The sequence below is a fragment of the Schistocerca americana genome, chromosome 2 (assembly GCF_021461395.2).
Source record: "Schistocerca americana isolate TAMUIC-IGC-003095 chromosome 2, iqSchAmer2.1, whole genome shotgun sequence".
NCBI lineage: Eukaryota > Metazoa > Arthropoda > Insecta > Orthoptera > Acrididae > Schistocerca > Schistocerca americana.
The window spans coordinates 623,661,256-623,683,368 of NC_060120.1; the positions used below are offsets into that span (position 1 = coordinate 623,661,256).

A 22,113-nucleotide genomic window follows, 5' to 3' on the forward strand; every position below is an offset into this window, starting at 1 on the left:
GTTAGAGAGTATATGTATGTAAGAAACCATCCTCCGAACTTCAATCTATTGTCGAGATGTATGCATGCACTTACATCTCGAGTTCATGCCAGGCACTGTTTCGAAACGAAATTCAGCAGTTGTGTAGCTTACAAAACACAAATTTTCTCGCTTTCAAAACAAGTTTTCCCTACCACTTTGTGCACTACTGAAGGCTAAAAACGAAGGTTTAGGAAAGTATGAGGTCGAGCAGCACCCCTGAAGGAATTTATACACTGACATGATTCGATTACACACCAATGGGTTTGCCAGAAGATATATATGAACCAAAGGAAACAGGTAATACAATGTACAAAGATGGTTGTAACTTTATGCTATCTTTATTTATCTATATTTGTATTTCCAGTTACTGATATCTAAAAGATATATATTGATTCCAGGTTTCGGAAGATTTTGTCATTAATGGAACGGAAGTAGTAGAAATTGAAGGTCCATGTCCATTAGTATGCCATCTTCTCGTCCTCCTCGCTCCCCCCCCCCTCCTCCCACTGCCCAAACAATGGAAGGTAGGCGGAAGGCCAGACGGCGTTCAGAGTGCTTGTGATTTATTAATGAAATACTGAAGAAACAAGAAGTCAAAGAGACAGACGAGTGTGGTGCCTATGCCATGTATGCGGCATGCAAATTATGGGGCTGGCATCACTCCATGAGGAAATAACGGTGTACAGAATAAATCAAGTGGTTTTAGGAGCAGAACTACAGGAAAAAAAGTGTTTCAGTGAGTGTGAATGCAGCAGAAGAGTTAAATAGTACCGATTATCTGGGACATTCAAATTAAGTAACAGCGAAGAAATAGAGGGTGTTGTACCAGATAATATATGTTCTAAAGATGACAACATTAATAAAGTATCTGTATGTATTTAAAGATTTTTTTTAAAATTCAGTCACCATTAAGTTTACAAAACTCTTCATGTTTTCAGCAAGTGCTCCAAAAACTTCACATATTAGTTAACATATGGATCGCTTCAAAATGTAAAATAAATATGCTAGGCTGTTAAATGAATGAAGAGTAATGAAATGTTTGGTTCACTGTAATTCCTTTCCTGATATTTGTCTTTATTTGATACAAATAGTCGTAGCATACGAATCACAATTTCAGAATTGGAAAATGACGTTAGAAGTTATGTAGCACTTGCACCTCTTCCAAATTCAACTCATACCACTTTTTCTATCAAATGTTCTTGTGCGTCAAACACAACTACACCTTTCTCTCCACTTGCTTAAATTTTTAGCATTAATCCTAGTGATACCAACGCATTTTGAATAATGTGTATTACCTCCCTATAAAAATTAAAAAACCAAAATTTCTCAATTTGCTGTTGACTTATATTAATGGCATAGTTTTAATGAGATATTGAGGTGTATGTAGGGTACAGTACCTGAAAATACTAAAAATAATAATATTCATTGTGAAAAGTCACATCTACTGTTAAGGCTTGAATTTTTGGGTTACATTTAATTGAAAGTTTTAAAATATGTATAAAATCTGGTAGAAGGCTTCATGAAAACCAATATATATAATTTTGAAAATTAAGATACAAAGTACCCGACTAGAGTACAACACTTTCAAAAGATGAGCAGAAAGTCCTCTCTCCTCTAGTCTTTGATACTGTGAGGGGTAACAGCACAAAGCCACATATAAATATGAACTTGTCACAGTATCAAAATTAAAAATACTTAACAGTTGACACTTCTCACATTGGAGCCTGGCTTCCTCCAACCAAAGCGCTCAATATCTACATCTACTCGATACTCTGCAAACCGCCATGATGTGCATGACAGAGGGTATATCTGACTGTACCAGTTATTAGGATTTCTCCCTGTTACATTCATGTATGGAACTTGAGAAGAATAATTGTTTGAATGCCTCTGTGCATGTAGTAATTATTCTTATCTTAACCTCATGATCCCTATGTGAGCAATACATAGGGGATTGTAGAATATCCAGGGAGTAATGGTTTAAAGTCATTTCTTGAAACTTGGTTAATAGACTTTCTTGGAATAGTTTAAGTCTGTCTTCAGAGTCTGCCAGTTCATTTCGTTCTGTATCTCTGTGACACTCTCCCATGGACTAAACCCCCTGTTAGTACTATATGGTATGGGTACAAACACTTGAACAATATTCTAGAATTGGTCACCCAAGTGATTTGTAAGTAATTTCTTTTGTAGGCTGATTCCACCTCCCCAGTTTTCTACCAATAAACTGAAGTCTACCCTCGGCTTTACCCACGACTGACCCATGTGATCATTCCACTTCATATCCCTGCAAAGCATAACACCTAGGTATTTGTAAGAGCTGGGCGATTCCAGCAGTGACTCTAATATCAATAGTCATAGGATACTACTTTTTTCGTTTTGTGAAGTGTAAAATTTCACATTGCTGAACATTTAGAGCAAGTTGCCAATCTCTGTACCACACTAAAATCTTATCAAGGTCTGACTAAATATTTATGCGGGTTCTCTCAGATAGTACTTCATTATAGATAACTGCATCATCTGCAAAAAGTCTGATTTTACTGTTAATATTGTCCCCAAGTTCATTAATAGGCAACATGGGCAACAAGGGTCTCAACACACTTCCATGAGGCACAATAACAACCATCCAAGATAACATGATGTGACCTCGTTACCAAAGTCCTCAACCCAGTCAGAAATTTCACTTGATATCCCGTATGATCATAATTTTGACAATTAGGATAGGTGCAGCACTGAGTCAAATGCGTTTGGAAATCAAGAAACACTGGATTTACCTGGTTGCCTTGATCCAAAGCTTTCAGTACATCATGTGAGATAAGTGCGAATTGCACTTCACATGACAGAAGCTTTCGAAATCCATGCTGGCTGGCATTGTGGAGGTCAAGTACCTCATTACAGTTTAGCTCAGAACATATTCTAAGTTTCTGCAACAAACTGATGTTGATATTAAATGGCAGTTTTGTGGTTCACTTCTAGAGCCCTTCTTGTAGATGGATGTGACCAGTGCCTATTTCTAAGAACTATACAACGTTTTCTGTTCAAGGGATCTCCAATAGATTATGGTCATAAGATGGGCTAACTCAGCCACAAACTCAGTATAGAATCTGGCAGGGATCGCCCCAGGGCCTGGAGCTTTGTTCAATTTTAACGATATCAGCTGTTTCTCAATAGCACTAACAGTAATACTTATTTCATTCATAGTTTCATTGGCACAAGGATTAAATTGGAGCAATTATCCTGAGTTTTCCTCTGTAAAGGAACATTTGAAAACTGAGTTAAGTATTTTAGCTTTTGCTTTGCTGCCCTCAGTTTCATTTCCTGTTTCATTCGCTAGGGAATGGACACTAGCTTTGATACCACTAACAGCCTTTACATGCGACCAGAATTTCTTTGGGTTTTGTGAAATGTCAGTGGACAATATTCAGCGCTGATAGTCATTGAAGGCATCATGCATCACTCTCTTGACTGCTAAACACGTTTTATTCAGTATCTCTCTATCTGTAGCCCTACGTTTTCTTTGACCTATTATGCAGTAATCTCTATCTATTTAGAAATCTCTTTACAGTGACTTTATACAATGGGGGTTCTCTCCCATTATGAACTGTTCTACTAGGTACATATCTATCCAGTGTGTGATCAACTATTCTTTTAAATTTGAGCCAGAGTTCCAGTACATGCTCCTGACTTGTGCTGAAAGTTTCAAATTTAGTTGTCCTTAGTACTTTGGTCATCATTGTTGCCACAACCATGTTATGGTCAGTGATACCAGTTTCTATGTGGACATTCTCAAAAAGTTAGGTTTATTTGTTACCTTATGCCCAATATATTTGCATCATGAGTAGTGTTCCTACCTATCTGTTCTAGGTATTTTTGAGAGAAGGCACTTAGTAAAATTTGACAGTAGATCTTATCACGCCCACCACTAACAAGATTATAATTTTCCCAATTAATTGTTGAATGATTTGAGTCTCCGCCAATGATTACAGTGTGACTGGGGAACCTACATACAAGAGAACTGAGGTTTTCTCTAAAGTTTTCGGTTATATCAGGAGATGAGTCGGATGGGCGATAGAAGAATCCAATTATTATTTTATGGCCATCCCTGATACTGAGTCCTGCCTAAACAATATCACATTTCTATCTCGATGTGTTTGAGTTTCTTGTCTACAGCAACAAATATATCACTTCCATTTCCGATTTACCTATTCTTTCATTATAAAGTTAAATTTCCCCCAATAATCTCGCTGCTATCAATTTCAGGTTTCAATCAGCTTTTTGTATCTAGTACTATATAAGCTTCACTGCTTTTCATGAGCGTTTCAAACTCTGACCCTTTGCTGCGAATGCTTCCACAGTTTATCATATCATGCCCAAACTGATCGCTGTTTACAAGCTGCCACAGGAATTGGTCATTTCACTTTTAATTCCTTGCCCTTTCTATCTTGATGTGATTGCCTCATGAGTCCTGGGACTGTTCCTTCTATTTTGTATTTCACCAAATATGGTAACCACACTAAAAGACAAAACACACACACACACACACACACACACACACACACACACACACACACACACACGACAGTGCTAACGAAATACACACATGTTTCGTACACAGCACTAACCAGACGCTACAGGATCTTTCTGCGCAAGATGTGATTCAGCGTTGCTTATACAGTTACACTATGTGACCAACAGTATCTGAACATCCCCACAAAAATACGTTTTTCGTACTAGGTGCATTTTGCTGCCACCTACTGCCAGGTGCTCCATATCTGCGACCTCAGTAGTCATTAGACATCGTGAGAGAGTATAATGGGCCACTCTACGGAACTCACGGACTTCGAACGTGGTCAGGTGATTGGTTGTCAATTGTGTCATACATCTGTACGCGAGATTTCACACTCCTAAACATCCATAGGTCCACTGTTTCCAATGTGATAATGAAGTGGAAACGTGAAGGGACACATACAACACAAAAGCATACAGGCTGACCTCGTCTGTTGACTGACAGAGACCACTGACAGTTGACGAGGGTCGTAATGTGTAATTGGCAATCATCTATCCAGACCACCACACAGGAATTCCAAACTGCATCAGGATACATTGCAAGTACTTTGACAGATAGGCGGGAGTTGGGAAAACTTGGATTGCATGGTTGAGCAGCTACTCATAAGCCACACATCACGCCAGTAAATGCCAAACGGCGCCTCACTTCGTGTAAGGAGCGTAAACATTGGACGATTGAACAGTGGAAAAACGTTGTGTAGAGTGACGAATCACAGTACACAATGTGGTGATCCGAAGGCGGGGTGTGCATATGGCGAATGCCCAGTGAACGTCACCTGCCAGCGTGTGTAGTGCGAACAGTAAAATTCGGAGGCGGTGGTGTTAAGGTGTGGTCGTGTTTTTCATGGAGGGGGCTTGCACTACTTGTTGTTTTGCGTGGTACTATCACAGTGCAGGCCTACATTGATGTTTTAAGCACCTTATTGGTTCCCACTGTTGAAGATCAATTCAGGGATGGCGACTGCATCTTTCTACACAGTCGAGCACCTGTTCATAATTCACAGTCTGTGGCGGAGTGTTACACGACAATAACATCTCTGTAACGGACCAGCCTGCACAGAGTACTGACCTGAATCCTATAGAACACCTTTGATATGTTTTGGAACGCCGACTTCGTGACAGGCCTCACCGACCAATATCGATACCTCTCCTCAATGCAGCACTATGTGAAGAATGGGCTGCCATTCCACAAGAAACCTTCCAGCACCTGATTGAACTATGCCTGAAAGAGTGGAAGCTGTCATCAAGGCTATGGGTGGGCGAACAAAAAAATGGTTCAAATGGCTCTGAGCACTATGGGACTTAACATCTATGGTCATCAGTCCCCTAGAACTTAGAACTACTTAAACCTAACTAACCTAAGGACAGCACACAACACCCAGCCATCACGAGGCAGAGAAAATCCCTGACCCCGCCGGGAATCGAACCCGGGAACCTGGGCGAACACCACATTGAATTCCAGCACCACCGATGGAAAGCGCTACGAACTTAATAAGTCATTTTCAGCCAGGTGTCCAGATACTTTGAATCAGATAGTGTATTATAATCACAGAGGTCAGCTTGCGTTAGATAAGCTGCACATGGTCTTGTGTGATGCTGAACCTTTTAACTCTGCAATTCATCACTGTGACTAGTGGTGGGCAGGAAATCGCGTATCTGTTAGAAATCACAGTGATTGAGAAGTCACAGATATCACAATAACAACTTTACAAAATCTAACTGCGATTTCAGTCACAGTTAGCAGTCGGAAGTAGCATTTCACATTCAACGCCGTGAGCCATCCATGGGCCGAATTCGATACTCCTTTCTGCGATTTCAGTGACAAGTCGCGGCTAGAAGTCGCAAGTAGCAACTAAAAAGCGCAGTTAACAGTGTCATCTGTTGGCCAAAGCTCGTACCACGCTCATCTCTGCGACACGCTATCGAGTCCAACTGCGATTTCCGTGACAAGTCGCAACTAAGAGTCGTAAGTAGCAACTAAAAAGCGCAGTTAGCACTGCCATCTGTTGAGCAAAGTTCATACTACGCTATTCCCTACCGAGTCAAACTGCGATTTCTGTGACAAATCGCAACTAAGAGTCGCAAGTAGCAACTAAAAAGCGCAGTTAACAAATTTTTCCTAGTGCCATCTGTTGACCGACGTACGCACTTCGTTATGACAGACTTGTGCCTCACGAGATCGATGTGCTGTGTGTGCATATGAAGCACAGTCTAATATAACAGTCGCGACACTCACTGCTGTAAAAGTTGTTGCCGTTTGACAGATAAAGCGACACTAGCGCTCCAAGCGGTAGGTAAGGTGAACGTCAGACGCGTCGTAAGCATAATGTTTGTTTACATCCATTTCCTACGTAATTTCCGCATTATTTGAGTTATTTTCTTGCCTCCAAGGGTTTGTGTGGTATCAGAAGGCATATATGTTTCTAAAAATGATTCTAAAATAAGCGCCAGCACGGACAAAAATCATGAATAGAGTGGCAAGCTACAACACATTCGTGAAGAAACACTTGTGACATTGGACAGAATTGCAGCTTACCACGTTCATATCAAAAGAATATAAACACACAGATTCACATGTCAGAAGCACAGACATGTACCTCTACTTGCAAAAACGATCGACAGCTCGTTTATCGTTCTGTAGGCCTACTGCGTTTGTTTGTCATTTTCGCCTGTTGCCACAAGTACGACCTTCATCTTTTTATTATTCTAAGTGGGACAAGCAACTGCCAAATAGTGGGAAGAATATGCTGAAAACACTATAATGAGCTGATTACACTACATTTCGCGAAAAACCAAATATTTGTATAATTTTCAAACAATCTGTCAGTGAAGAAGGTGCTGACAAAATAATGTCATCACACGAAAGAAGCAAGGGAAATTAAGTGACTAACAACAGAAGTGAACGAAATACATACCAAAGAAATCAGCAGCCCAAATGAGCCAACTTCTTCAGTTTCTTATTTGCTTTCTTGTTGTTAGAAACTACGTCTTGATTCCAATATTTCAGCCTGTAAACGAGTCTCACTTTAACAAATAACTTGATTAACAGCAGCTTAGTTTCTTCACAACATCCAGGAGGAAAACTTGGGACAGCCATCAACAAGTTCACATATAATTCACCACAGTTTTTCTTGTGAGAATGTTCATCAAAAACTGAAGCCATCTGATTTTCACAATCCCTAAAAAATAAACAAATATTTTCACTGCAAATAACCAAGCTTCCAAAATTGTCTTCGTAACTTTTGAAATGGCAATAAAATTTGTCATTTGCATCTAAGTCCTGGCTGTTGTCTACAAGTAGATTCCTGCACTTGACACAATTATGTAAAGAAAAAAGTTTCTTCAAGATGTAACCAAACACATATCTCATCCTGTTTTGTTCTCCAAGGTCTGCTGGAACTTCCACATTTGGTAGCTTTGTTGCAGAACTTGTATCACTACTGCATAACAACTGTGAGACCTTTAATGTTTGAGCAGATTTCATGTCCAGTATTGCCTGACCCCAGTCAATTCCTTCACATTTACTGCTTGCCACATTAGAAGAATTTATCAGTTTGCTTAGTGTACAGTTGTTAAATGCAGCACAAAACTGCCTTGGAGATGGGTTGCTGCAAAAACCACCTCTCTGCCTTATAGTTGAAAAAAAGTTTTCCAATGTGTCTTGGTTAATTTTACGTGAGAATAAGTACAATTTTGTTCCAGTCAGTACCTCGGCAGCAAGCATTTCCAAAGCACATATATTGCTTAGAAGCCCCTTTACACATTTTATCCTCAGGGAGTAATCTTTCCCATCAGAGCCTACAAATTTCCAAGAGTGAATCCATGGCTTCATCACATGTAGAACATCCAGATGCTCTGAATCACTCCTAATACAGTTCCTTAGATGCACAGGCCCTTTCACACGGTATGTATTAAAGATATCAAAAATGTCATTAACTTTCTGACAAAAGTCTGAAGTGCCAGTTGCAGATAATGGCATACTACCACAAAACACAAGTGTGTCAATACCAGCTGCCACTGTATGGCTTAACACACGAACTGCAGTACCCACTTTCATTTTTGAAAAAGCTGGCAGTTCGACAGCTTTTTTAGTCAGCTTGGGAGCTAACTTGTATTTCCTGTGCAAGTCATTTGAATAGAGCTGAGAAATGTCCTTACAAGAAGCAGTACCAACCAAACCATCATTTGATGTATGAATTATGTCATACCTAAATAGGTTGTTTCTGATGCTCTTAAACAAATGTGGGGTGTCATAGAAGAAATAGATCTTCTGCTCCTCATATACCAAACTTGGATTGTCTTGTGTAATTCCCAGTCTCTTTCTCCAGTCCACAAAATTTGAACCCTGATCAGTCACACAGGTCTTCACAACCAAGCCAATTTCCTTAAGTCTTTTGACTACTTCATAAAATATAGCAGTCAAATGAATAGCTCCCACTGTTCCTTTACAAAAACAGTAAAGCAATGGTTGTTTGAAACATGAAAAAATGCCATTAATCATTATCACCAACACACTGTTGGCAATTTTAGCTGTGCGTGTAAACCCCAAGTCCTCAAAACCAATAACAGTGTCAGAAGTGCTGTCATATGTCAAATTTGCCATTAGCGACATTTCATCCAATGACATATTCACAAGTTTATCATTATCAGAAAAATGTTGCACCTTTTGCTTTAAAAGATGGAATATATTGTCACTTATCCCACATTTTATTTGTATGCCTTCCACATACCTTTGTAGTGTACGCACTGATGGAAGCATAAAACATTCTGATAAAAACCTGTATGCCTGAGTGCTGTAATATAGTAAATTTAGAGCAAACAGCTTATTTTCGTCTTTCCATCTTGCAGCACGTTTCTCTTTCAATGGCATGCTAATCTGGCTTAACAACAAGTCAAGGGCATCTTTTTTTAAATATCGGGATCCTATAGTCTTTAACATTCGTTTGTCCTTGTTCACTTGCTCCTTCTGATACAATTTCTGTCGCTGTCTGTAGGCACTTTCCTTGTCCCGTAATAGTTTCGCTCGAAGTCTAGCGATTTGCACATTCTGACACTTCACACGCTTTTGCAAGACACGAACAGCTGCACTTAATCTAACCACTTCATCGTCAAAGCAGGTCTGTGTTGACGATTCACACGAATCTGGCACTGATACATGGTGAGCTGAACCAGCTGCTTCTGTGTCATAGGACTGTTTTACTGCTTTAGATTGACTGTCGAATCTTTGTGGCAGTTTCCTCTTCATCGTCAGCTGAGGTGGCTTATTTGGAATGTCAAACAGGGTGGGTACTGCATTCCACACGAGTTTGTTGTTGTCTGCGTTCATGAACTGGTTTTGTTCGAAATGTAGCGAACAAAACCTAATATTACTATACAGGTACACTGGGTCTTTCTTCATGAGGTCTTCTCGCCTGCTATTAACAAGCCATTTTCTGCTCCTAAAACGAAACATTCATCATTTATACACATATAGTTTGCAAGTGAATCCTGACGATACAGTTTAGTAACATGATGGTTATACCTCTCAGGATCCTTAGGAAACCTAAAAAAAGACAGCTTTGGTGTCTTCTTTCTGTTGTTGGTGCAATTTATTGCACTACAAACGCTCCCGCCAGTAAAAGCCATTGTAAAAATCAAAATAAACAACCACTATTCTCCTTCACGATCGCGCCGAACTCACAGTGTAACCTACCAGCCGCTTGGGGCGCTGCTGGCGCTGTAGGCAACAAAATCGAGGCGAAGTGTCGCGACTGTTATATTAGACTGTGATATGAAGGGCTTATTTCGATAGTGGTACAAGTCCATTTTTGTTCATTTTGAGATACAGAGTCGTAAAGTTAAATGAGCGCTGAAAAATCTGCAGTTGAGATACCAGAAATATTCAAGCATATGGCTGCTTGCTAGAGATGAACCTTTATTTATGTTTGTTTGGATCATTAATTTCAGAAGCATTATAGACAGGAAAGTGGAGGTAATGGACTTGTACCACTATTGAAATAAGCCCTTCATATTATATGACGACGTGCACATTCAGCATCAGTTATGATTGGTCAAATACTGCTGTGACTCTGAATGTATTATATTAATAAGAAGCAACATTGCCTTTTTCTCCTGAAACTATCAAGTAACGTAACAAATGTGTTTGATTCTGCTTCCAATATGACAGTTTTGGTTAATACTCCACATGCCTACAGGACTTTGCAATGTTAACACAGCAGAACTCAGACATCTGTATAAGTGTAGTGAAATGAAAACAGTCATATGAATGCCTCACTTTTGTTCCAACACAGTTCAAGACTCGGGAGAAAAGTTTTACACCTGGTATTCTACACGGCAACTTTACACACAAGAACTTTTTGCCGACACTACTACCACCTACATAAGTACGCTTTTCCTATGTTACTTTCAAGTAATGCACTTAAGCTATTCCTGATTTAACTGGAAGATCTGTACTTCCCACTTTCATATCAACAGCCTCAAAATGCATATTGTAGATTTCGGGATATGTTACAGGTCAGTGTCACAGCAATATTGTGGAGAAAGGGAGGGGGGGGGGGGGGGGGGGGGCGGCATGTCACTCTCCAACAAGTATTTCCCAATAAGTAAGTGGGGGAAAATTACGGGTATTGGACGGCTTAACATGTGGAAAATGAGATTTTTATTATTCACTCACTGTATTTAACATTTATTATTCCTTTAAAATCGCCCAACAACTTCAATAAAACACAGTTTAATCATTCACACACTTATTTCACAACTATTTCACTTTTAAACTGCAAATCCTCTAAGAGCTGTGTTGAATCTTCACGAGTCTCTCTCTCAACTGCCTTGATGCGGATAGATACGTACAGCAACCAGTAATCAGAGTCAGAACTGCGTCTGCAAAAACACAAGGATTATTAAACAATTTTTGCTGTCACTAATTACTAACAATATAATTGACAGAGTAGATTGCTAATATTTGCTAACTATTACGGTACTGTATGGCTACTTACATATTAATTACACTATAAATATTTTCACAGTTGTTTCTTTAATACAAAATTAATGCAACGGAAGAACAGAAATCGCGGAAGTAGCAGAAATCGCAGAAATAGCAGTGGCGGAGGGATACACGACCAATGTTCCTTAACTGCAACAAATCACAGTTAAGAGGAGGAGGATATTAGTGGTTAACGTCCCGTCGACAACGAGGTCATTAGAGACGGAGCGCAAGCTCGGGTGAGGGAAGGACGGAGAAGGAAATCGGCCGTGCCCTTTCAGAGGAACCATCCCGGCATTTGCCTGAAGCGATTTGAGGGAAATCACGGAAAACCTAAATCAGGATGGCCGGAGACGGGATTGAACCGTCGTCCTCCCGAATGTGAGTCCAGCACAGTTAAGAATAACAGATACTAAAAAGTAGCATTCACAGAAATCACTGATATCGGAAAATCGCAGTTTAGCCCATCACTAACTGTGACTGTGACATCAGAGTCATAACTATAGCACCCTAACTTACCATAATGGAGTTGTCTAGTGATTGGTGTATAAACCTGATGTGTAGAAGCTAATAAGTTCGAAACTCGTCAAATGCTGTGACATTCTTAAATTTCCAAATCTAATCGAAATACTTTCATTGTTATTTTTATTCAATTTATTTACTTAAATGCAATTTTTTGCTGCTAATACTTTGTGGCACCTCTTTCATCATCGTATTGACTTTTTTATTTGCTCGTTTTTCCTATCATTCTTATTTCGTTTGGAATCTGCCTGTGTCACTTATAATCTGCAACCAAATGCCAATCACGACTGCTCATCGGTTGGTAACGTAGCAGCTCGTGAAGCCAGTATGAGGGTAGTTTCAGGCAAGTAATGACAGCGGGAAATTATAGTTTGCTTTTAGCACTGATACTGCATTTTTTTTTTTTTTTCCGTGGGTTTATTTGTAGAGGTTACCTTCAATCGCCGTGGACAAAGCGATCGTGATTTTAGCTCTGTGTCATCTGCCACAGTTCACTCACTGGTCACTTGAAATCAACGATCGACAGAGCATCTTGCATTTCAGCCATACTTCGCGGCGGCCGCTTCCTACGTTGCTCTGCGTTATACATTAACAGCACTTGTGAAGTGTACCGCCGTATCTGTGTGTCACCTATCACGGTCATTTAAAACCGAGCGGTAGCCAGCAGTCGATGTGGCAATTCTGAAGCGACAAGTGACAGAGGTGAACCGTCAAGCACAGCCATAATATATGATTGTGCTGTCAAGTAATTTTAAACGCACTATAGACATATCAGCAGCGTTGACCAGACACAAGAAACAAGGTTGCCGAACAACGCTGGAAACATGTTTTCAACAAAAACTTCAGTGTGTACGCTTCTTAGCAAGAATAGGTTTAACTTCTGATATTAGCAGACGACACCATCGTCCCCTAACAACGTCAACGTCAAAACGATCTTCCTGAGACTTCTTGACGTTAGTGTTTCGTTCTGTTGACGTCGTGTGTAAAAATGCAGCCTTTTGAAACGCATGGTGGGTTTTGGCGTTCTATTCCGTCAGGTGTGACTTGACGTTTTTAAGCACATGCGCAAAGTGAAATAAAAACTACATCTCGTTCTATAACTACCTTTGGACTAAAGCTTTGGCTATTTCACAAAGTTCATGCCCAAAGGGGAATAAAAAATGACATCTCGTATGTTTGGGATAAAATCTTTGGTTTGTTTATAAGTGTTTGCACTTGGCAGACGGCAGTCAGCAGCCGAAGTCTTGCTAATGTTGTGTTATTGAGGATTAGTTGTTGATGGTTGAGAAGTATGTATTTTTTGTGTGAAATATGAATGAACCTGCATTGTTGGTTTGGCAAGTACTTATTGCTGTTTGTAGCACTTGAACTTAGACAATGTCTCTACAGTTGGCCACGAAGGAATCGGGACACTATACCGAGGAACAGATACGGTCTGCTTACAATGAACTGCAGAAAGAGGAAGTAAGTGCTCATGTTTAAAAATTCGCCAGTCTGAAAGTGTTTGTAACAGTAGTTGTAATGTTGCAGATGGGAATTGCTGTTACAGTCCCCTCAGTTGTCAAAATTATTCAATAGAATAGAGATTAGTATTGTTGTTGTTGCTGTTGTTTTATACATCCATGGATAACTTTTTACAAAGTATTGCAGTTTTACGACGGAAAATAACACAATTCATATACATAGTCATTTAGATTAGATTAGATTAATACATGTTCCATAGATCATCAATACGACACTTCGTAATGATGTGGAACGTGTCAGGTTAATAAAAGATGTCTGTACAAGATATTACATTACACAAAATATTGCATGACACTAATGTTTAAGTTTTTTTCCCATAATTTATATCTAAAAATTCAGCCAATGAGTAGAAGGAGTTGTCATCTAGAAATTCTTTTAATTTATTTTAAAATATTAGTTGGCTATCTGTCAGGCTTTTGATGATGTATGGTAGGTGACCAAAGACTTTTGTGGCAGCATAATTTACCCCTTTCTGTGCCAAAGTCAGATTTAACCCTGCATAGTGAAGATCATCCTTTCTCCTGGTGTTATAGCTATGCACACTGCTATTACTTTTGAACTGGGTTGGATCATTAACAACAAATTTCATAAGTGAATATATATACTGTGAGGATCCCTAGATCCTTAAATAGATGTCTGCAGGATGACTGTGGGTGGGCTCCAGCAATTATTCTTATTACACATTTTTGAGCAACAAATACTTTTCTAATCAACGTTGAATTACCCCAGAGTGTGATGCCATACGAAAGCAGTGAATGAAAGTAGGCACAGTAAGCTAATTTACTGAGATTCTTATCACCAAAATTTGCAATAACCCTAATGGCATACGTAGCTGAACTCAGACGTTTCAGCAGACCATCAATGTGTTGCTTCCAGTTTAGCCTCTCATCAATGGACACACCTAAAAATTTTGAAAATTCTACCTTAGCTACAGACTTCTGTTCAAAGTCTATATTTATTACTGGAGTTCTGCCATTTACTGTACAGAACTGTGTATACTGTGTTTTATCAAAATTTAAAGAGAGTCCGTTTGCTGAGAAGCACGTAATAATTTTGTGAAAAACATCATTTACAATGACATCACTTAGTTCTTGGTTTTTGGATGTTATTACTATACTCGTATCATCAGCAAAAAGAAGTAACTTTGCATCTTCATCAATGTGGAATGGTAAGTCATTAATGTATATCAAGAACAGTAAAGGACCTAAGACCGAACCCTGTGGGACCCCGTACTTAATAGCCCCCCCCCCCCCCCCCCCCAGTTTTGAGGAATCAGCTGTTGTTTTAACATTTACTTACTTAAAGGTTTAGTTTGACAGGGATAGTAGAGGTTGATTGGTTGATTTGGAGGAAGGGACCAAACAGCGACGTCATCGGCCCCATTGGATTAGGGAAGGATGGGAAGGAAGTTGGCCATCCCTGTATTTGCAAGAAGCGATTTAGGGAAATCACGGAAAACCTAAATCAGGATGGCCGGATGTGGGATTAAACCGCCGTCCTCCCGAATGTGAATCCAGTGTGCTAACCACTGCGCCATCTCTCTCGGTGATAGTACAGTTTGTCGTCCGAGGCCTAGTGGTAGATACCACCCCATCATTTGGGGCGGTAATTTAGGGAAACCTATATCATAATGGTCTTAAGGGGGTTAAAGCCTCCCTCCTCCTTAATAGTGACCTGTATGATATGTGGACATAGCCTTAAACATGCAGTTTTCTGAAAAGAAAGATGATAAAAGTAAAGGCATAAAATGACAGAAAGCAACCACAACACTGGGTTCAGGCTCTGCAAGACTTCTGGACTGGTTCGTACTGTAATGTTGATTGTATTTAAGTTCAATAAGCTGGTGTATGTCACTTTGTTACAATGTTAGGTTAGAGTGACAGGCTGATCATGGCTTAGGGTGAGGTCTAGATTACGTTACATAGTTGTGAGTGGGAGACGACATTGAAACTGATTGGTAAGTCAAGTAGTGGTAACAGATTAATCTGTAGCATAACCTGATGCCTAGATTTGTCCAATGCTTATTGCACTTTGGTATTTTAAATACAGCTTTGTTACAAAAATTAAAACTGCAAAATACATTCATAAAACCTATTTTAGAATATGGAGACATCCTCTGTGAGTATTCTGATTGTTTACATGTTCCCTGTGAACTGTGAGCTTTGCTGAGATCGGGTGGCTAGTGTGCATCAACAATATAGATTACGATATCATTGGTGCAATTACAATAAAAGGGTATCTGTGGAGAGGTCAAACCAACCTATAGTTCCTGAAGAGGGGCAGCAGTACTTTCAACACATCCAGGGGCAGCAGTCTGGATGTGTGACTGATATGGTATTGTAACATTAGCCAAAATGGCTTTGCTATTGTGGTACTGCAGTTGGCTGCAAACAAGTAGGAACTATAGTTGTTACTTTTCCCAATGACACACAGCTTTACTGTGCAGCTTAATGAAGATGGCATCGTCATGGGTACAATGTTCTGGAGATAAATAGCCCCAGTTTGGATCTATGAGAGGGAAGTACTCGGGAGGATATCATAATCTGAAAAAAGACCTTGCATTCTACAGGTTGGAGTGTGGAATATTAGATCCCTTAGTGGAGTAGGTAAGTTAGAGAATTTAAAAAGGGAAATGCATTGGTAGTAGTTTGAACTACTGGAAATTTATGAAGTGTGGTGGCAGGAAGAATAGGACTTTGGTGAGGTGAGTACATGGTTATCAATACAAAATAAAATAGGGGTGATGTAGAAGCAGGCTAGTAATGACTAAGAAAAGAGAATGCAGGTAAGCTACTGTGAGCAGCAAGGTTAACATGCCATCACAGCCAAGATAGACACGAAGACAACACCCACCACAGTAATACAAGTTTACCGTATATGCAGAATAATTCTGCAGATGATAAAGAGATTAAATAAATGTATGATGTAACAAAGGAAATTATTCAGATAGTTAAGTGAGATGAAAATTAATTGAGATGCGTGACAGAAATTTGGTAGTGCAAAAAGGAAGAGAAGGAAATATGATAGGAGAACATGGGCAAGAGTAAATGAATGAAAAAGGACACCATCTGGTAAAATTTTGCATGAAGCATAATTTAATCATTTGAACACTTTGTTTAAGAATCATGAGAGAAGGCTGTATACATGGAAGACACATTGTGAAACTGGAAGGTTTGAGGGAGAGACAGCAATGACAAAAACATTGAATCTGGTGTGCGAGGCATATGATACAGGAAAAATACCCGCAGAGTTCAGGAAGAATGTAACAATTCTAATTTAAAAGAAGTTAGGTGCTGATAAGTCAGGATAGTACCAAACTACCAGTTTATAATTCATGGATGCAAAATATTTATTTACAGAAAAATGGAAAAATTGCTAAAACCAAACATCAGGTAGATCAGTGTGGGTTCTGTAAAAATGCAGGAACATGCGAGGAAGATAGGTTGAAAAAAGGCAAACCTACATTTATAGCATTTGTACATTCAGATACAGTTTTTAAGAATGTTCACTGGACTACACTGTGAAATTTTGAAGATAGCCCGAATAAAATGTAGTGAGTGAAATGTTATTTACAGCTTGTACAGAAGCAGACAGCAGTTAAATATGAGTCGTAAGACTTGAAAGGGCAGCTGTAGCTGAGAAGGTTTGAGACATGGTTGTAACTTATCTGCGAAGCTGTTCAGTCTATACATTGAAGGAGCAGTGAAGAAAACGAAGGGGAAATTTGAAAGGAAATTAAACTTCAGAAAAAAAAGAAAAAAATACTTTAAGTTTTCTGGTGACTTGTAATTCTGTTAGAGATGGCAAAAGGCTTGGAATGACTCTTGAACATATAAGATAAACATTATCCAAAGTAAAACAAGGGTAATGGAATGCAGTTAAATTAAATTGGGTTATGCTGAGGAAATTAGATTAGCAAATGAGACACTGAAAGTAGTAGATGAGTTTTGCTAATTGAGCAACAAAATAAATGATAATGGCTGAACTAGAAAGGATCCAAAATGCAGAATGGCTGCAGCCAGAAAAGCATTGCTGAAAAAAAAATGAAATTGTTAACACCTAATACCAAATTAAGTGTTAGGGAGGCTTTTCTAAAGGTGTTTGTCTAGAGTGCAGTCTTGTATGGAAGTGAAATGTGGATGATGAGCAGTTCAGACAAGAAAAGAATAGAAGTTTTAAAGTTTGGTGGTATAGTAGAATGCTGAGGTTTAGCTGGGTAGACTGAATAGCAGCTGAAGACATACTGAATCAAATAAGGGGGAAAAAGTAAATATTTGTGACAACTTGACTGAAAGAAGAGATCAGTTAATAATACACATTCTGAGGCAAAGAGGAATTGTTGATTATTAACTGATGGGAGGAATTGTGGGGGAGGTGGGAATTATAGATAGAGGCTAAGGCTTGAATACAGTAAGTAGGTTCAAACGGATGCTGTGATGAAAAGGCTTCCATAGGATAGACTAGGACAGAGAGTTGCATCAATCCATGACAACAACAGCAACATGTACGTGTATTGTACAACAACAAGAAGAACAATGAGATCTATTTTGAGGATTTTACCCAATATTCTGTGTGCAAAACTTACAGGCACACAAACATGAGCCAGAGATGTGATGTGAAATTCATATAGTATGAATAACCCCTTCCTATTACATTATTCTGTTTCCTCAGCACTGTCAATTCCCTTGGGCCTAGCTGTTAGAGATAAGGCAATTTAAGACCTTTAAGCAGCTCAGTACATACTTGTGTAACTCATTACAGCAATTCACATTATGCACACTGATCTTAATTTGGTTATGTAACATTCACAACTGTTTATTAAATTTGCCATAACACATGATGAGTGACTTTTGTAGAGTAATCTTGCACCAGGACAATGTCATACCCTCTCAACATTCTTCAGCTTTCTAACAGTTGGACTTGTAGTTCCACTAGCTATAAAAATTTTAGACTCATAATCAGTTTTGGGTGATAACAGAACTGACCTTGACTTGCTGATGGGTCTTTTCTGACTGTTCACCCTACAAACCAGATTATAGCAGAGAACTTATGGTACCAGTATTATTGTATTCTTTTTGTGTTACTTTCTGGTACATTTATTCTCCACGAACTGTCACACTTATTATAGCAAAGCATACTTCATACTGATGTTATTTGTCTATCATATTATTCCATTCATGGATGCTTCACTGGATGGACAATTGTCTGTGCTTTCTATATGTGCCATAATTTCAAAAATTTTATCAGTTTTGTTTTTCAGTATATGATGAAAGGTATTATGTTTATAAAATTATTGTGTAAACAGGTATTGGAATTTAAGAGCAGTTTTACACGGTCCTTGGTTCCTCTTCTTATACACTGCTTACTATGTCGGTAGAATTTGTTAAGCTACATGTACCTCCTAAAAGGCTCTGTCAATAATAACTGACTTTGTGTTTGATGAAACTAATAATTCCATTCTGGGTTCTGTGACCACCATTAGTTTTCCATCAGTGTAACTTCTGGATAGGCTTCAGCAACTGTGCAGTTTGACAATAGGCTAATATGTCTGTCAGGGGACAGAGATCTTGGCTAAACCAACCAGGCTGTGAGTAAGAAACAAACCTCTAATGAAATACTTCATTAGAGGTAGTGAAATAAATTTGTTATTGCAAAGGTAGAAAAAGGTCTAGCAGACTGTTAAGTCAACAATATTTAGATCATCATTTGAATAATTATGATGAAACAAGAAACTCAGTGATCAGGCAGAGAGGGTGTGCAATGCTGAGTGGCTGCAGTGTCATTTCTACATTCACCTGTGTGCCGTCATTTGAGTGTAACATGGACGGGCAAGAGGTCAGCACAGTGTGATACCAGTCTTTATCAGCTTTCCAGGAACCACTACCTCTCAGTCAACTAGTAGCTTGCTAGGTCTCACAAGGCTCAGTGTACCCAATTCCACTCCCCTCTCCAAGGGAAAAATCCCTGTTGGTACCAGGAATTGAATGTGGGTCCTCTGTATGGCAGTCAGGTGTGCTAACTGCCCAGCTATGAAGATGGACAAGCAAAAGAGCTGTGAATACTAATATGTCTTTGACAGAAAATTGAGCAATGGAAGCTTGAGCAGACACATATACCTGCATGTGGTCCTGCAGATCTACTACTGCTAAGTCAGTTGTCTCTCAGGACACCAGACCATGCTCAAAGTCTATCATTCATCTCAGTATGTGAGTAAGAAAAAATTAAATATTAAAACCCAAATTGTTGAGCCTGTACCTTAATCTATGAATGATAAACATTCACAAAGACAACCATTCAAAAATTTTGCATAAAAACCTCAGACCACACTAAATTTGTTCTGTCTAATGGATGAGATGATAACCCACCAGCATTGTCCATGGACTTGATGGTTAGCATCATGGAACCAATAAATCTCTTGGCTAAGGACCCAGCTCAAATTGTCCGGCTCGATGAAAGACAAAAGAAAGTGAAAAGCTTCACTTGTAATATGACTCTTATTCCACTGCAACAGAAATAGGCTCAAGTAACATGTGCAGGAATTGAGACACTTAGTGCAGGATAGACTCTTGTGTTTGTGCACCCAGGAGGCTCATTCTAAAAACTCTGACGTTCTTCGCTCTAAAGACTGATGCTCTCCACAGGAATGACATCACCAGTGCACCTAGTGGGTTTACTATCTGTTATCATGTGATTGCCCTCTGATACTGCCACATGCTCCTCCTCTGCACCTAATTGCACATAGTGTGCTACAAGGTGAGACCCAAAAATAGCTAGAATCGAAATGTTGCACATACGTTCTTTTTAGTTGCGCATTTTGCTGTTAAGTGGTGTTAGTTTGGGGTCTCCCACATCACTCAGCTGGAATCAGTTGGAGTTAAATTGTTTGTTTGTGATGCTCTGTTGTTTGTGTTCTTATTTCAACCCTTTGGTGATTAATGACATGGCTGACAAGAAGGAACAAGAATGAAAATTTGTTTTCTTTTAGGGAAAACTGCAGCAGAGACTATCGGGATGCTTCAACAAGCCTTTATGATGATGCTGTGGGGAAATCACAGGTCTGCAAGTGGTTTTCTCATTTCAAATCTGGCAGTGTGTCAACTGAAGACATGCCATGCTAAGATTGCCCTTCGACTGTAAAATACGTTGAAAACATTGCCACAATGAAATGTGCACTTGGTGAAGATCGTCGAAGGACCATTGACCAAGTTTATGAAGAAATGAAAGTGTCACGGAGCACAGTCCAGCGAATTTTAACCGAAGATTTGCATGTGAGATGGGTGCTGCAAAATTTGTTCCTTGCTTGCTCGCAGATGACTGAAGAGAAAAGTGTGTGAATTTTTGCTGCAACTTGAAGAGTAAAATGCAGAATGATCCAAATTTTCTGAAAATAATTGTGACTGGGGGTGAGAGTTGGTACTAAGGGTACAATCCAGAGTCAAAGCAAGTGTCGAGCCAGTGGAAAACTAGCTACGTCACAATGACCCAAGGAAGCCCTTCAAGTGCGATACACTGTGAAAACAGTGTTGATCCTTTTTTTTATGTCAGTAGCATTGTGCACAAGTAGTTCATTCCTCCAGGACAAACAGTGAACCAACATTTTTATCTGGCTGTGCTACTTAAATTACGTGACAGTGTACAACAAAAAGGACAGAAATGTGGAGAAATGGGAACTGGTTGCTCCACCACGACAGTGCTCCAGCCCGCATGGCTCTGACAGTTCATGGTATATAAAAAAAAATGTGCTGCTTGCGCTTTTGTTATCCACAGGTGAAGAAATTCTGAAAGGAAAGTGATTAAGTGATGTGGATAATGTCAAAGAAAACACACTAACGTCTTTGAAGAATAACGTGCCTCATGAGTTCCAGAACTGTTTTCAGTTGTGGCAAAAGCATTGTGACAAGTGCATTGATGCATATGGACACTACTCTGAAGCAGACTAAAGTACTGTAAATGTAGAGTTTATTAAAATTCAAAATAACAAAAATTCTGGTTATTTTTGTGTTCTCCCTTGTATGTGAATATGCAATCATCTGCTCCAAATGTCAGGCTGAAGAGGATATCTCTGTTATCTAGAGATGTTTGTCATATTTAGCAATACTTACAGGGCTATTGTTAGCCATCAGTCTTTTGTTATACACTCAAACATTAACACATTCTGCTCTATGACAAGTTCTCAGTGGCCTGCACTACAGTGACTACTTCACAATGTGAGTGCAAATGTCTGACAAAGCAGTGCTGCAAAATAAAGCCACCAAGTCAAGTTCTCAGTATGCTAAATTGACACTGTACAGACAACTCACAGTGCATGTAAAACTGCATACAGACATATTATCAGCTTGATTCACTACACCATTGATGCATCTGTGTCAAAGTTTGTGCTGAATCTTAGAAGACAACTCATTTTCTGATGGACATTGAGTCCCTGTTTTACAATGTAGCAACTAGGCTCAGAAGAGATTAAAACACAGACCATCTCATGAACAGCTCAGAGTCCACTCAACCAC

At 39.3% G+C, this 22,113-nt stretch overlaps 1 protein-coding gene across 3 annotated transcripts in view; it reads left to right on the forward strand.

The window, feature by feature from the left end:
- Positions 1-13,257: 13,257 nt before the first annotated feature.
- Positions 13,258-22,113, forward strand: part of LOC124589549 (conserved oligomeric Golgi complex subunit 4) — a 110,768-nt gene continuing 101,912 nt past the window's right edge. For 2 of the 3 annotated variants that reach the window (XM_047131563.1, XM_047131562.1), the window contains exons 1-2: positions 13,258-13,374; positions 13,475-13,549. Coding sequence is in view for 1 of the 3 variants with exons in the window: in XM_047131561.1 (XP_046987517.1) it covers positions 13,463-13,549 (87 nt within the window). In the remaining 2 variants the exon portion in view is untranslated. Of the gene's footprint in view, positions 13,550-22,113 lie in introns of all 3 variants that reach the window. The other variant, XM_047131561.1, reaches the window with a different exon arrangement.